Below are 16,842 nucleotides of genomic sequence, written 5' to 3' on the forward strand. Positions count from 1 at the left end.
CTTGGGCAGCTGATACTTGAAATTCACCATGCTGAGTGCTGGAGGAGATCGTTTGACGTGTAGTGTGTTCCTGGAGACAGTGTTAGTCTGATGGAACAATCACCCTGTGTGATATGATGGGTGGAGGTGGTGGCTGTATCCGGAGTGTACACTGAGAGAGACAAGAATACAAGTCCTGGAAAGGACTCAGAATCTTCCTCTGCTTCCTCCAGCACCATATAACTGGGAGACGCCAGGTTCCTCTGAATCAGAAATTTGAGATCCAGAAGCAAGAATCTGTATCTTGCATACATTTGTTAGATCATTTTTAAGTACAGTCACGTCTGAGTCAAATAGGACAAAGGCAACGTTCTTCGTCGTGTGCAGCCTGGAGACCCTCCTGGGGTGGACGTAGCTGGGGAGGGCGAGGAAGGTGCCCTGTTTGTTTCAAAGTTCTGACGTTTCCTGGGAATCCAACCTTCCCGGCCCCAGTGCTGTCTGACCTCTGCCCCCAGCTTCTCTTTCTGGAGGCCTCCTTGTTCCCATCTGCCTGGCTCCCGTCCTCGCCAGAGATCTCAGCTTCCCTGCTCCTTTTGATCCAGCCCAGTCTCTGCTCAGAGCATGGCTCCTTGGCCGCCAAAGTCTGAGCGGCTGTCTGGGAATCCTCATCCTGGCCTTGATCCCCATCTTGCTAGAACTGGAGGCAGGACGGCGTCCCTGGGAAGGAAGGAGATGCCTCAGATGGACCTGGAAACTGCTGACCTCAACTTCTCCCCACGTGCACCTCTGAAATGGGATGAGTTCAACTTCCAGGCTCCTGCTGCTTCTCTGGGGAGGTCGGTGGATGGATGGATCAGTGAGGGGCCAGTGTGTCTCCAAGAAGTCCCTGGCTGTTTTGCGTCTTCAATTTTAGATTTCAGCGTAACAGCAGTGCCCCTGGCACCTCCTCCCCGCCCTTCCCCCACTTGGAGCCTTGGCCAGCTACTTTCCATTGCAGGAAACATCTGCTGGGGAGGCCAGGCTCGGCCGGGGGTTACTGCAGGACATTGGCCGGTACCATCACCCAGGTCCTGTAACTTGAGGCATGTGTAGGGCTCTGGCCCTGCCCGCTTACCCGCCCAGCCACCCCCCTCCCTCCTGCCACGGATGACTCTAACAAAGAAGTTGTTTGCTGGTCAGCCGAGAGGAGCTCGGCCTGGGAGGAAAGGGGGGTGTGTACGGGTGGGGGTGGGAGCAGGCCCTGGTGCCTTGGCCAGCGGTGGCCGTGCTGCCTGGGTGAGGACCGTGAGTCATAGCCACCAGCGCCCGCCCAGAGGAGTGATTGCACGTTGAACAGGCTGCCTTGTGGGACCAGCCAGACGGCACTGGGGAGTTGGGTGTCCATCCTCCTGGGAGTTTAAGACCCGCCACAAGCCACTGGGCTGTGAGCCGCAGCAGGGGGGACCTCCAGCGGCCCCGTGCACTTGCCCTGTCGTCACCAGGTGCCCCGTGCACCTGGCCGCTGCCAGCTGCTCAGCGCAGCTGTCCACGCCGACCTGGAGAGGGGCTTCATCACGTTCCCTCTGGGTCACCCTTCGCCCAGAGACCTGCCGCGCTGGGAGCCAAGTGGGATGAAACAGAGCCCAGCCACGGGAGGCTGGCCAGCCAGCCTGTCCCGAGAACCATGCTGACCGCACCCGCCCAGTTGTGAAGCTTGGAACTGGGAACCGAGCTCAAGGGAAGCCAAGGAAGTATCAGGGTCACACAGACCCTCTGCCGAGGAGCCCGAAGCCACCCATTCACGTCCAGCCCAGGCGAGACTGCCTGTTTGCATCCTGGGAGTGCGGTGAGGGATCTGAGCTCAAGGATCAGTGTTTCGTGGGGAGGTAGCCTGTGGGAGCAATGGAATCTCTGATGGAATCGGGGGTCCTCTGGAGCCTTCTGCTGGAGCAGGACAGCCAGCCTTTGCAGCAGCACCTGAAGAAGCTGACGGAGGGACCTGCTGGTGCGGAATTCTGCTGCTGGCCCGGGTCTGAGGAGATCCCCGCCGTGAGTGCATGTCCTCGCTTCTCTGTGCTCTGGGGTCCCCTGGTTTGACAATCCTTGAACCAAAATTCTTTGGCCATTTAAAATGAAAATGCATGAGCCTTGCTTCTCTTTCCATGGGAGGAGATGGCTTTAAGAATGCGAGGACGCCAGGGAGAATGGGTCATCGCCTCCCACGTCAGTAAGGTAGCTGGTGGCAGCCGACTAATATCTCTGTACTTTAGACCCTGGGAGGCTAGCTGGCCTGCCTTCCATGCTGGCAGCCTGCTCAGATCAGGCCGCTGATTTGCAGGCCTGAGTTAAGGGGTTCCTACACCCCAGGAAGCCCTCGCAGCACTGGCAGACCTCCAAGACCAGGGCTAGATGGGCTCTCCCCTCCTGACAGCCAGGACTGTGTTTGAGGAGAGGAGGGGAGAGGGTGTCTCCCTCAGTTTGCCTCTGGTTTGGAGATGAGGGCCCGACTCCCTGCACCTGCATCTCTGTTGATATCTGAGCCCTCACTGGATGTGAGAGGAGCAGGGGTGACAGAGGACCATGGAGAGAGCATTAGCAACGGGAGGACTTCCAGGCTGGGGGTAATCGCATGTCTGATGTCCAGTTTCAACTGAGGGGGATTTGGGGCCACCTGGTAGGCTGGTCCTCAGGCTGATATTGGAACTTTGTAAATGTAAAGACTGACTTAACTAATAGGTTTTGTTTTTGTTTTAATTGTGGGAGTTCCCTGGCAGTCCAGTGGTTAGACACGGTGCTTTCACTGCCAGGGATCCGGGTTCAGTCCCTGGTCAGGGAACTAAGACCCTGCAAGCTGCACAGTGTAGCAAAAAAAAACCCACAAATAAATTGTGTTAAAATCCATGTAACATGAAGTTTACCATCTTAGGTATTTCTAAATGTATATTGCAGGAGTGTTAAGTAGGTTCACGTTGTTCATAAAATTTCCAGAACTTGCAAAACTGAAACCGAGCCCCCCAAAAACAGACCCACTTGCAGGCATGGAAGGCTAGTGAGGACCCCCGCATAAGTTAGCATCTCATCACCAAGGGGTTGTGCTCGGCTGCGGTTCCCTTCTCGGCTCAGGAACCCCAAGGCCGTGCAGAGGGACAGCCCGGACCAGGAGCTGTGGACCACACTGCTTGTACCGTGGTTACTCTCATTTGTGGCCATGTGCCTCGGGCAGGTTGCTTAAACTGTGCCTCAGTTTCCTCGAGTCTAAAATGGGATAGTAAAAATGACCCTGTAGTCATTTGAAAGGGCTTATGACAGTGCTTGGAGCGTAGTCATTTCTCACTCTGTGTTAGCTCTACGAGGTCGGTCAGGAACTTAGAGACAGTCAGGTGGTCAGGCAGGGGTTTTCAGCATGTGGACTCTTGTTCTCTGAGGCCAGGGAGCCTCACATTGAGGTTGGATATCTTTGTGTCGTTTTGAAACGAACACGTAGGTCAGAGGAGTATTGTCTTCTGAGGTCTTTCCTAGCTGTTGAAGTCACGGGGTGGACTGGCTTCCAGATTTTCCCTCCCCCAGTGAGTGATCCTGATTCCTGAAGTTTGGGATTCTACAGCATGTCATTGCTTTGGGGAAGGTAATAGAGGATCCCCTTGGAAATACAACTCATTTTATAAATGAGCCAAAACAGACGTTTAAATTTCAGATTAACTCTGGGCAAAGCAGTGGAAAGCACTGTCTTCTCTCTTACGTGGAAAACCTTCCCAAACTGAAGTCGTGCTGTTTTCTCTCCTCCAGCTTCCTAAAATCCTCTTCTCTCTGGCACAGGTAGTCACCTGAGCTGAGGTAGTCAGAACCTGCTGCCAGGGTGGCCAGGCTGCAGCAGTCCCTGTCTTGCAGGCTGTTGGTTCTGCAAAAAGCCAAAAAGCTAACAGTGTGAAGCTCACTGCATTGTTGCCACAGCTAGTGGATTCTCAGGAAAGTGGGCAAGAAAGTGTAAATGGCCAAGACCTGTCAGTCAGCAACACCAGGACAGTCTGCCTACCTGTGTATGCTCCTGACCTAGGTAGGTCAACAGGTCACCCAAGTGGAGTTCAGATGGTCTGTATCATGATACCTGGCCCTTCCCGGGTTGTGCACTTGTCTTCGTGTATCATCCTTGGGTTCCTTGCATCTACGGGCACATGATTATAAGCTTAGAAAGAGCAGAATTCCTGTCTGATCAACTGGTTTATAGGATTTCCTGGAATGATTCGCTATCATTAGGAGTTTGCATTGAGGCACCAAAAAGGTTGGTGGGTGCAGGGACGTCTGGCAGCTCAGGTGGTGGCGGGAGGTGAGCTCGGAACCAGGGATCCAGAGATTTGCTCCTGACTGGCCAGGGGACCTTGGGCAGGGACCACTCTCTGAGCCTGGTTTCCTTGGTGGTAATATAAGAGAGTTGGATGGGATAGTCTTGTAAGCGGTAGTGAGTGAATGAAGTTTGAGTACCTCAAGTTGCCAGTTAGGCTTTTAATTCTCTACTTGTGTGCTTTTTTTAGTCCTAGTTTTATGGGTTTTTTTAAAATCCAGAGCAATTCTGCCCCTCCCCCCACCAGTTTTATTGCATTATAATTGACATAACATTGTACTGGTCTTACGTTTTATGATTTTTTTTTTCCTGTCGTAAATTTCAGACACAACCAAGTGCTTACTGTATTACTCACGATGACAGTTTCTGAGAGCTGTGCTAGGCACCATCATATATCCTGGGTCCTGCTATGGGGGTAGGGGGGTCCCCTTGGGCCCCTACTCCACTGTCAGTTGGTGCTTCCTGCTGGCAGAAGGCAGGGCAGCAATAGCCCAGAGTGGTCCCCTCTTCCTTTCTCCACTTGGGATGTGGTTATGTGAGCCCTGCTTAGTAGGGTTGACGTTTTCTCACTGATGGACACTGGGTACAAAGCCCTTGGCAGCTTCAAATTCTCTCTGCCATGTTTTTCCACACTGAGCCCCCTTTGCCTAGCCTGGCCTCACGGGGTCTCTGCCTTAACTGGAACCTCAGCTTTGCCTCTAAATATGCAAGCAGGCTCTCCTCCTGCACCTTCCTCCCCAGCCCATGAACCTAGCAGCATCCGCTAACCTTGACCATTGTCACTCAGGTGTTAAGCCCCACATACAAGCAGAGAAATGAAGACTTCAGAAAGCTCTTTAAGCAACTTCCAGACACGGAGCGCCTCATTGTTGGTGAGCGGGGTGACCTGGGTGTGGGGGCAGGAAGGAAGGCTGCTTCTCTGACTAGAGGGTCCCCAAGTGGGAGCGTCTGTCTGGGAACCGGGAGAGGAGACATCCAGAGTGCTGACCCAGTGATGGGGGCTCAGGGCTGAGCCCCATGTGTGATGCCCTCCAGAGAGCCCCGCCTGGGAGCAGTCGCTGCCACTCTTGTGTCTGCACGGGGGACTGGGGAAATCCTGGAGAGGGAGTGGCGTTCGCTGAATTGTGTTGGCCTTTTTGCCTCTTAATGTTCTTGCTTCCTCTTCTGTCTCATCCATGCCTCTGCCTCCAGGCAGTAGCGTGTTTCACAGCCTACATGTTCCCAATCAGAAGCTGCTAGGGACTCCCTGGGCCGCTAGGCTGGTGTCTCTCACACCTAGTTTGTGGTGGGCACTTGGGCTCCCTGGGGCTGCTGGTGGGGGGGCGGGGGAGGGGGGCAGGGGGGGGCAGTGTCTTGCTTAATTGTAGCGGTTTACTGAGAAACCTCCCTGTCCCTGAGCCCCCTCTCCCATATTCTGCTCCAGATTACTCCTGTGCACTCCAAAGAGACATTCTTCTTCAGGGCCGACTCTACCTCTCCGAAAACTGGATCTGCTTCTACAGCAACATCTTCCGCTGGGAAACTCTGGTAAAGACTGGGGCTTCCCTGGTGGTGCAGTGGCTTCCATTGCTGGGGTGCATGGGTTCTATCCCTGGTCAGGGAACCAAGCTGCCACTAGCTGCACGGCCAAAAGCTAAATTAAGAAAAAAATAAAAAGCTGAGACTTGCTCCCCGAGGCTGTCCCCTGGGCTGTGGCTGAGGAAGTAGCCTCCACTTGTGTTCTTTGGTTGACTTCATGCTCTACCCAAGCCTTTGTATAATTCACGAAAGCATGAGTCTTGAAGGATAGGTCTCTCTACCATGCTTTTCCCTCTTCCCTCCTTCCTGAGTGTGGAAGAGAGTGTGGAGACCATTTGATTTGGGGGAAATGCAGGTAAATATTTAGCTTCCCTGGTGGCTCAGTGGTAAAGAATACGCCTACAATGCAAGAGATGTGGGTTTGATCCCTGGATAGGAAAGATTCTCAAGAGAAGGGAATGACAACCCACTCCAGTATTCTTGCCTGGGAAATCCCATGGATGGAGGAGCCTGGCGGGCCATACAGTCCATGGGGTCCCAATAGTTGGGCATGACTAAGTGACTAAACAACCACCACAGGGGCAGAATAGAAAGAGTCAGAGGAACCTTGGCCTTGCAACTCAGCAGAACTGGCTTGTACTTTCTGGGTTCTGCAACCAATTAGCCATGCAGTTTTTTCTTTTGTTTTTTGTTTTTTGTTTTTTTTTTTTGCTTAAAGCTTAATAGCATTTTTTTTTAATTTTTAGTTTTTTATTTTTTAAATTTTAAAATCTTTAATTCTTACATGCATTCCCAAACATGAACCCCCCTCCCACCTCCCTCCCCATAACATCTTACTGGGTCATCCCCATGCACCAGCCCCAAGCATGCTGCATCCTGCGTCAGACATAGACTGGCGATTCAATTCACATGATAGTATACATGTTAGAATGTCATTCTCCCAAATCATCCCACCCTCTCCCTCTCCCTCTGAGTCCAAAAGTCCGTTATACACATCTGTGTCTCTTTCCCTGTCTTGCATACAGGGTCGTCATTGCCATCTTCCTAAATTCCATATATATGTGTTAGTATACTGTATTGGTGTTTTTCTAGCCATGCAGTTTTAAGCTAGTCCTTTATTCTTCATTTGCCTATTTCCTAGTTTTACAAAATAAAGTGAGAAGTGATAACTAGTTAAGTGACTGTAAGGTCTCATCTGGTGCCAGGGTTCTGTGTTTCTGTAAGTGGCAGATTCTGATGGGACCCATGCATGTTTGTCAGGCAGTGTAAGAATGAGAAAGCAAGCTCCTTGGACCAAGAATCAAGAGACCCTTGAGCTCCCAGTGAGGATTGCTCTACAGCCTCTGAAATAACGGACTCAACCAAGTGATCTCTGAGGAGGTCCCTTCGTGGTTGAGAAGCATATAGCCTGTGATCTGACTTCCTCTGTGTGAACTGGTGCCTGGAGAACACTCTTCACCTGACTCTATTAATGCTGCCTCTTGCTTGTTTTCCTTTCTCTGTTTCTGTGTGGATGCCAGCTAACTGTGCGTTTGAAAGACATCTGCTCCATGACTAAAGAAAAGACAGCTCGCCTCATCCCCAATGCCATCCAAGTTTGCACTGACTCAGAAAAGGTAAGTAGTCTGATCTTACTACTCCCCCAAACCCCAGTCCCCCTACTCCTAGGTTCCTGCCCTTCAGTTGCATTAATGAGGAGACCAGTAGGGTTGGGGTGAGAGGTGGTGAAGTGATGTCGATTGCGGGAACCACCTCTGTGCTGGGCAGGTGCTTAGAGTCTAGCAGGTGTGAGAGTGGAGTGCCAGGACATTGAACTTAGAGCCCTGAAATAGAGTCCCGTTGGCTATAGCTACAGTATGCAACCCGAGCCTCCGTTTTCTTACATGTGAAATGGAGCCAGCGATGCCTATTTGTCAGAATCTTGGAATGACCTCCCACGCTTGAAAACACTAAATTGTAAAGCACTAAACAACGTAAGTGGTGTCATTATGTGTCAGGACAGCTCACTCCCTTTGATGAGCTGTCCTGATACATAATGACACAACTTACGTTGAGTCTGATAGCAAACGGATTGTCTATATCGTTGCCATGGGGAAGATGTTGTAGATAAAATCTAGAGTGGAGAAAGCACTGTGATCTTGGACCTTTTACCAGGCCCTGAAGACTGATACTTTCAGGTCTAGAGATGGACTGAACACAGGTCTACAACACCCTTTGACTCAGGCACTTCAGGATCAAGAGCCCTGAGACCTCAAGGTCCCATAGTCTTTGCTTTGAGTTCTGCTTCTAGCATGAAGCAGCTTTGTGATTACAGGGGTCACCTACCATTACCACCCTATTTCTCTTTATTGAATATTAGCAGTCGTGTTTATTTTCCAAGGTTTTAGTGTGGTTTAAATGAAGTAGTATTTGTGAAGCACCTAGAATGTCTCCAGTAAGATCTGGCTTTCTGTTGCATTCTTCCTGCATATTATAAAAGGTCCCCACAAATGTGTAGGCTTCTTAAGAGCAGCAGTTTCTTTCTGTTTTGTTATTGAGCTCAAAATGTGTAGAAAGTGTTTGCACATGCATTAGTGTATGTACATCTAGAAGAGGGCACACACTGATATTCAAGGGTTTGCTGAATTAATGAATCAAAAGGGTGACTAGTGGGTTTACCTTCTCTTTCCTTTGGGCTGGTTCCCACTTACCAGTCTATGTACGGAGGCAAAGGAAGCTTTTTATGGAGGTGAAAACTTCAAACCAGAAAGAGAAGCACTGAGCAGAGTTGGATGAACATTGAAGGACTTAGAGACCGTGGGTGACTCAGAGGTCCCGGATGCCTGGGCCATTGCCAAGGACTTGACGACAGTGGGTAACTCAGCGAACTGACCCCTTTCACTGCAGAGCCCTGTGCTGTCGTCATGGGTGCAGTATTTGAGGATGGAATAGTAGCTTTTTAAATTTTTTTTTTTTTTTTTTAATTTGTGACCATGTCACACAGCCTGTGGGATCTTAGCTCCCTGACCAGGAATCGAACCCTTAACCCCCTGTGTTGGAAGCATGGAGTCTCAACCACTGGACTACCAGGAAGATCCCTCAGTAGCTTTTTTAAAGGAAGGAGTTCCATGTCTCCATCCATCATTTTGTAAGTCTTCACAGACGTTTCTTGCCATTTTCTCTTTCCATCCAGCACTTTTTCACTTCGTTCGGGGCCCGGGATAGGACGTACATGATGATGTTCCGGCTCTGGCAGAATGCTCTCCTGGAAAAGGTAAGTCCTGCTCCTTCATTGGCCTCTGGATGCGCACCCACTAGAATGTCCCTGCCCCTTGGGTGGGGGCTACAGGGGTGATTTCTCTTGCTGCAGCATTGGCCTACTCTTAGGAAGCCCCTGCTTCCCCTGGTTCCAGAATTCCTCCAGGCTCGCGGTAACGTGTCCTCCACTGCTGGTGACTCAGGTGCTGGGAGTAGCATGTCCTCTTAAATGAACAACCTCCTGGCTGCCTGGAGCAAGGCCCTGTTGACTTAGGGCACTCAGTTCTGCTGTTTTAAAATGTACTGGGGTTTGTTTCAATCAGATGTGGTAAAACACACAGAAACAGGAATAACGGTCACGAGGAAGAAGTTTTTATACTCACAGATCCCTGAGGCAGAGGCCCAGCATACCATACAGGAAGCTGCAGGTTAGTCAGGAGGCAGAGAGAGCGAGGAGGCACCGCAGAATAAGAGCCTTCATTTCACAGGAATGAATGAGCGTTGCTGTTGCTTAGTCGCCCAGTTGTGTCCGACTCTTGCAACCCCATGGACGGTAGCCCACCAGGCCCCTCTGTCCGTGGGATTCCCAGGCAAGAATCTTGGAGTGGTTTGCCACTTCCCTTTCCAGGGGATCATCTTGATCCAGGGATCAAACCTGCATCTCCTGCATTGGCAGGTGGGTTCTTTACCACTGAGCCACCTGGGAAGCCCAAGCAGGTTTAGGACTGGCTGGCTTGAATGTGTCATCAGGCTTCAGGATAGAGAGACTTCTCTCTAGAGAGACCGTCCAGGGGTAATTAGTGCAAGAGAGAACTGGCCTGGAATGTAAGAGCTATAAAGGGAGGTCCTTGAGGGTGTGGACTTTGGCTTGGAGGCTTTACCTAGAAAAGGTGTTCTTCCTCGTGGGGTGATTTTTATCTGTAGAAATTAGCTAATCCTGCAAGGGGCAGGCCCTCCACAGTCAACAAGGCCTTAGATGTCAGAACATGAAAAATACAGAAAATAGGATTGGGAGTTTATGATTAGCAAATGTGAAGTATCATATATATAGAATGGATCAACAACAAGGTCCTACTATATAGCACAGGGAACTCTATTCAATATCCTCTGATAAACCAAACTGGAAAAGAATATGAAAAAGAATATATTGATATATAGGTATGTGAATCACTTTGCTGAACAGCAGAAATTAACACAATATTATGAGTCAACTATACTTCAATAAAATAAACCTTTTTTAAAAAATACAGAAAGTAGGAAAATAGAGTTAATACAGCCACCAGTTGACCACCTGCGTGAAGGGGGCTCTGTGGGAGATGTTGATGAAGGAGACCTGGCTGAAGGTGTTAGACAATTCCCATGCAGATGCCAAAGTTGGTGGGGGCAGCAGGGGTTAAGAAACAGCCTCCCTGCCGGAGAAAGAGACTTGGGAGGGGGGGGAATTATATGATTATATAATAATTCCAATTATATATATGACATATATATAGTTAGGTATAATGTGTGTCTCTACCTTGACTCTAGCCCAAACTTACCATCATCTAAAGGAAATTGAACAGATGTGCTGTTTAGAGCTTTTTCTAACCTAAAAGTCTGTAGCCCTCTTGTAAACCCTGATAGCTTGAGTTGATCATCAACCTTTATCAGCCACGGATAGTGGTGAAATGATAATGCATCTGGGTCTCCGCTGGCAGGTTTGAATTTTCAGCTCACAGCCACTGTCGTTTCTAAGACAGAGGATCACCCATATGGTTTGCAGAAGCTCTCACAGAGTAATCGAGAATCCCGCCTGATGAGCAGAGTCTGCCAGCTGTGCTTGCCCCAGCTGTGGTCAGATGAGCTGAGCCCGGTGGACTCAGGCAGGGAAGGCTGCTTGGAGAAGGCAAACTGTGAGGAAGGGGAGGGCGTGGTCTGGCAGGGAGGCAGGCATGTTCCGGGCACGGTGGATGGTGTCCATGAAAGCTGGAGGGAGGAGGTCCAGGTACAGGAGAAGCAAGTGCCTTCCTCTGGGACCGGGAGAGCGAACACAAAGAGCTGCCCCCGACACACGCACACACCCTCTCCTGGCTACCCCAACACACACACACACACACACACACACACACACACACTCTCTCACACACACACACACTCTCTCTCTCCTGGCTACCCCAACACACACACTCACACACACACATACACTCACACACTCTCCTGGCTACCCCACCACACACACTCACACACACACTCACACACCCTCTCCTGGCTACCCCAACACACACACTCACCTACAGCTATCCCAACATACACACACACACACACACCCTCACACACACACACTCTCTCTCTCCTGGCTACCCCAACACACACACACACACACACACACACACACCCTGGACCCTGGCTCAGAGAGAACTGCAGCTGCTATTCTGGGCGTTTCTCCACTGGGATCCTGGAACCCTGGCTCATGGCGTCCTGCCAGCTGCCTGCTTCTTAAGCTATACCTTAAACCCGGTGGTGGTTTAGTCGCTAAGATGTGTCCAACTCTTGTGACCTCATGGACTGTAGCCTTCCAGGCTTCTCTGTCCATGGGATTCTCCAGGCAAGAATATTGGAGTTGGTTGCCATTTCCTTCTCCAGGGGATCTTCCCGACCCAAGAATCGAACCTGGGTCTCCTGCATTTCAGGCAGATGCTTCACCGGCTAAGCTGCGAGGGAAGCCCACACCTTACAAGGGTGACATCGCCAATTCCTTATCAGATCTGTTGGCGGGAACGTTCTTTACTGTTTCTGCTTTTCTTAACACTTTTTTTTTTTTTCACATGTATCCCTCCCAGCATCTCCCTCCCAGAAAACCAAGACTCATCCGTGGTCTCCACCTTTGACCTTCATTCTTTGACATTCTGTTGCCTCTTGCCTGAAACTCTGACTCTCAGTGAGAGCTAGCTTTTCTTAGGACAGTGCTTTTGAGAAGACTATGTAGACATCCAGTGAAATGAGAAAGACTGTATACGGAACTAATACATAGACCTGTAGGCGAACTGATTGTGATTAAGGATAAAGAAAGAAGTATTCAGGCAGTGAAGAGAGAGTTGGATCCAGTGACCTTTGAGGCCCCTGAAGCTGTGAGAATGTCAGCTTCTTTCCAAGCACAGGAACTGCCCAGCTGAGGAATGGGCCACCTTGGAGGTGTCACACCTCATTGCTGGATCTGATCCATTGGGGCCTGCGAGGCCACTGTTAGTATCCGCAGATTCCTGCTGAGTCAGGGAGACTGGCTCAGGATTGTCTCATTCTGAGTCCAGCTCAGAAGCTCTGTGGTCATTTTGGCCCCAGAGTACCTTGGTTTATGCTGCTTAATACAGGGCCTCACTCACAGGACAGGAGATGGGCAGTTCAAGGGCCCATCAGTTCTGCTCTGCAGACCTGAATAGAGGGAACAGGTCAAGTTCCTGGCTTTGCTAAAAGCCATGTTCTGGAAAAACAGATCTGGAGCAGAGGGCAGGGCAGGGGTGGGGTTTTCATGGAGCTGTCACCCTCCACTTATCCAGCCGAGGAGGGTAGAGTTTGGCTTCTCATCCCTCGAGGGAGTCCAGGTAAACTCAGTGCCTCTGTGGAGAGTGGAGTCCCGAGGAAGGGAGGGTCAAGCCTCTCTGCTGTCCCCTGCAGCCACTGTGCCCCAAGGAGCTGTGGCACTTCGTCCACCAGTGCTACGGGAACGAGCTGGGCCTGACCAGTGACGATGAGGACTATGTGCCTCCTGATGACGACTTCAACACGATGGGGTGAGCGAGATGGGGCAGGCCGCCTGCGGGGAGCCCTTCCAGGGGGCGAGAATGGCCAGAGACTGGCATCTAAGTCAGGCCCCGAGGGAAGCGAGGGGGCACCCAGGATGGGGCTGTGGGAAGCCCCTCCCAGATGGAGGAAGCGGGTGGCTGGGCCAGCCAGCCAAGGCGAGGTGGGGAGCGGGAGGTCAGGCTGGACTCTGAGGGCTGCTGGGCCGGCATGATTTCCTCAGAGGAGGACGAGAAGCCAGGGAAGGCTTCAAATAGATAATTGATGAGACCTGACTTAACATTTTAACATCACTCTGTCTCCTGGGTTGAAGATAGGCTGAAGAGGAACCAGGGCAGACCGGCTAAGAGGCTGCTGAATAATTTAGACCCTTTAGATGAGAGGTGATGGTGGTTTGGACCAGGAGGGTAGCTGTAGAAACAGCAGTAAGAGGTTAGTTTCTGAATATATTTGGAAGATAGAACCAGCATATTTTGGAGGATTTGCTGATGAGTCAGAAAGGACTCACAAGTGGCTTTAAGGATCCACCAGCTGGAAGGATAGAGTTGTTCTGAACTGAGATGGACAATACCAGACGCAGAGCAGCTGTGAGGGAAAATTGGGAGCTTGATGTTAGGCAAGTTGAGTTTGGGATGACTGTTAGCCATGTGGAGATGTCACATGGGTGTTTGTGTGAGTGTGGGGAGGTCTGGGCTCGGGCCATAACCTCGGAGGTTATTGGTGGCTGAGATCACCAGGTGACTGAATTAACATAAGAAGCAGCTCAGGGACTGGGCCTAGGAAAGAGGCAGCAAAGGAAAACACAAAAGAATATCCATTGAGGTGGGAGGATGCTAGCAATCTCGTGTGCTGGAAGCCAAGGGAAGGACGTTACGAAGAGAAGGGGCTGTTGCTGTACCGCGTGCTACTGATGGGTTAAAGCGGTGCAGGCAGGCTTGAGGTAGAGGTGTGGTCGTGTGAGAGGCATGGAAGAATAGACCGCAAGGAAAGAGCATCAGATGTGTAGTGTGTAGGCCTGCGCTCAGGTACCGCTTCTCACACTGAATAGTATTGTCACTGCACTGTGTATCTCCGTGATTGTCCTTAAAACGCATATCATGATTGACGCAGAGCTGTAACGCATCCAGGTGTGGTAACATGCAGAGGTTAGATGCCGATGAGAATGGTCTCTCCCTTGGGAGAAGCTACAATGGCATACCTGCGGTGTCCACAGAAATGTGCCTGCCTTTATCTCAAGGAGGGTTTTTCCTCAGTGTGTGATGCAGAGAAGTTTGCTATTTATGATCCAGAATCTGGGCAGCACCAGCAAAAGGCACTGGTTCAGAGTCCTATCCTAGTCACTATGAGAAATCAGATGTATGCCCAGAGCACAGATGTTTGATTAAATGGTCAGCTTGGGGTGGGATGGGGTGCCGATGGGGTGCCAATGGGCAAAAAAGGAATTTTAAGGCAAATAATGGTCACATTTAAGAGAATGCCTGGAAAAGGTGAATTTGGGGATAGAGATTTTACCATGGGAAGGAGGGGTAAGGTGGGAAGGAGGCTTTAGAAGGGGAGTTCACAGGCAAGTAGTGGATAGAGGAAGGCCTTGGACACAGCAAAGAAACAGACGAGCCTGTATAGTTCTAGGAGTGTGAGTTTCTCGTGAGCTGGCCGTCTTGGCCACCGAGGTTAACGCAGGTTCACGTTGCCTCTCTTTTCAGCTACTGTGAGGAGATCCCTGTAGAGGAGAATGAAGTGAACGACAGCTCTTCCAAAAGCAGCATAGAGACCAAGCCAGATGCCAGTCCCCAGCTGCCCAAGAAATCCATCACCAACAGCACACTGACGTCCACGGGGAGCAGTGAAGCGCCTGTCTCGGTATGGGCAGGGACCCCACTTTGCTTCCACCCCAGCCCAGTGATGGTGTTCCCCAGCCTGGGGAGCAGGTAGAGGGGAGGCTGGTTATACCATGGTCAGTTTATGCAGAGGGCCTCCACATTCGAATGAGTGTACAACCCAGAGCTGGCCTCTCGGTGCGTCGGGTACCAGAGTTTGTTTGGCTTAGCAGATGAGAGTCATTTCAAGTCCATTGTATGAGCTTTGCCCTTGGTGGCCTGCTGTGATCAGCCCGCTGGTGAAGAACTATTCCAGGTCTTTTTTTCACTGCCTTGATCTGAAGTCAAAGTCATACATGAGTACAGGGCTGCACAACCGCTCTGTTTATTCATCCCGTAAATCACGATGGGGCCCCTGGTATGGACACTCAAGGCTCCCTTCCTTGCTACCTACCTGCTGTGCTGGCTTTGCAAAAGATATAACAGTATGGAAGAAGGAGTCTGTCCTCTGGGACTTGGTAATGGAGCAGGTAGAAGCTGGATGAAGGAAGTGTCCGGGTGTGAGCTGGCAGGTAGAAGAAAGGGTTCCCAGAGAAGAGAGCCTTGTGTTCTAGTGGTTTAGGAGTCAGACCACTTGGCCTTAGAATGAAAACATCCATTCGATGCCTAGTCTGCATTTTCTGTCTCTGAAGTTAACTTGTTTTTTAAGTTACTGTGTGTGAGGTTTTTTTTCTTTCTGACTGGCACTGGTCTTTGTTGCGGCATACAGGCTCTGTAGTTGTGGCGTGTGAGCTCTCTAGCTTCAGGTTGTGGGCTTAGGTGCTCCGAGGAGGCATGTGGTAGCTTAGTATCCTGACCAGGGATTGAACCCACATTCTCTGCATTAGAAGGCAGATTCTTGACTGCTGGCCCACCAGGAAAGTCCCTGAGGTTCACTTTAAAATGTAAAGAGGTGTACCTGTTCCCTCACAGGGCTAAAGGGAGAATGAATCAAATAGTGCTTAAGAAGCCTTTCGAACCTTGCAGGAAACAGGCGGTAGTAGAGACAGGCTCACATGGTGATATGATGGTGGAGGCCTGGGCCCAGAAGAGCTGGACTAAAGGATCCGGCTATGCCCACACGTGGGGTTTGGGGTCAGGAGAAGGACAGGGCCTCCTGCTGGGTTCTGTCTTCCACAGCAGAACTGGGGAGAACCCTGGCTCCCACACCGCAGCTCCTGAGCATTCTGAACATGCAGGCCCCCTCGACCAGCTCTTTGACTTCCCCCTCGAGAGGAAACCAGGCTGACCGCTCTGTCTCCACCCCAGTTTGATGGCCTGCCCCTGGAGGAGGAGGTGCTAGAGGGCGACGGGTCTCTGGAGAAGGAGCTCACCATCGACAACATCATCGGGGAGAAGATTGAGATCATCGCGCCCGTGAACTCCCCTTCGCTGGACTTCAACGACAACGAGGACATCCCCACTGAGCTCAGTGACTCTTCTGACACCCATGATGAAGGTGGGCGTCCACAGTGGGGGCAGAGTGGCCCTTCCTCTCTCCAGACGTTTTGAAGGCTTAACAGATGTTCCCATAATGGAGACGGGAGTCAGTCTGACTTCCCAGCGGAAGGGTGGGTGGGTAATAGAGCTCTTTTTTTAAAAAGATACTCCTGTTATTAGCAGATATCCCTTTTTGGGGTACTCACTGTAGGATCCTTGTCGTTTCATAGTTGTCTGTCTTTGCTCAGCGGGTAATGCTTTATCCTGCCATTTAGTCTTGTCATTGCATGCTGGCGCTGGCTTTCCTGCAGCTGCCCATCAGTGTTTATGCCACCAGCAAAGTACCAGCCCCTGGAAATTGATGGTTGTTGTTTAGTCACTAAGTCGTGTCCGACCAACAAAGAGATGGAAAAGAAGTAGCCGTGACCCCAGAGCTTGTTTTCCTAGAGACTAAGAGTAGAAAGCGTTCAAACAGGAAGAGCTGATCAACCATAGGAGCTGACTATGGGATTTAGTGGCAGCCTTGAAAACAACACTCAATGGAGAAAGTGAGTCACTCAGTCATGACTGACTCTTTTGCAACCCCATGGACTGTAGCCCCCCAGACTCCTCTGTCCGTGGGATTTCCTAGGCAAGAATACTGGAGTGGGTTGCCATTTCCTCCTCGAGGGGGTCTTCTGGACCCAGGGATCAAACCATCACCTCCTGCATTGGCAGGTG

General features: G+C 50.8%; 1 protein-coding gene across 3 annotated transcripts in view; it reads left to right on the forward strand.

Annotated features, from left to right (window-relative positions):
* Positions 1–16,842, forward strand: part of GRAMD1B (GRAM domain containing 1B) — a 197,958-nt gene that overhangs the window by 167,095 nt on the left and 14,021 nt on the right. For all 3 annotated transcript variants that reach the window (XM_069554218.1, XM_069554219.1, XM_069554217.1), the window contains 7 exons: positions 5,085–5,169; positions 5,721–5,824; positions 7,336–7,431; positions 8,988–9,068; positions 12,701–12,816; positions 14,530–14,686; positions 15,952–16,141. In XM_069554218.1, the coding sequence (XP_069410319.1) occupies positions 5,085–5,169; positions 5,721–5,824; positions 7,336–7,431; positions 8,988–9,068; positions 12,701–12,816; positions 14,530–14,686; positions 15,952–16,141 (829 nt within the window). The remainder of the gene's footprint in view (positions 1–5,084; positions 5,170–5,720; positions 5,825–7,335; positions 7,432–8,987; positions 9,069–12,700; positions 12,817–14,529; positions 14,687–15,951; positions 16,142–16,842) is intronic.

Source organism: Ovis canadensis, chromosome 15 (genome assembly GCF_042477335.2).
Source record: "Ovis canadensis isolate MfBH-ARS-UI-01 breed Bighorn chromosome 15, ARS-UI_OviCan_v2, whole genome shotgun sequence".
Lineage (NCBI taxonomy): Eukaryota > Metazoa > Chordata > Mammalia > Artiodactyla > Bovidae > Ovis > Ovis canadensis.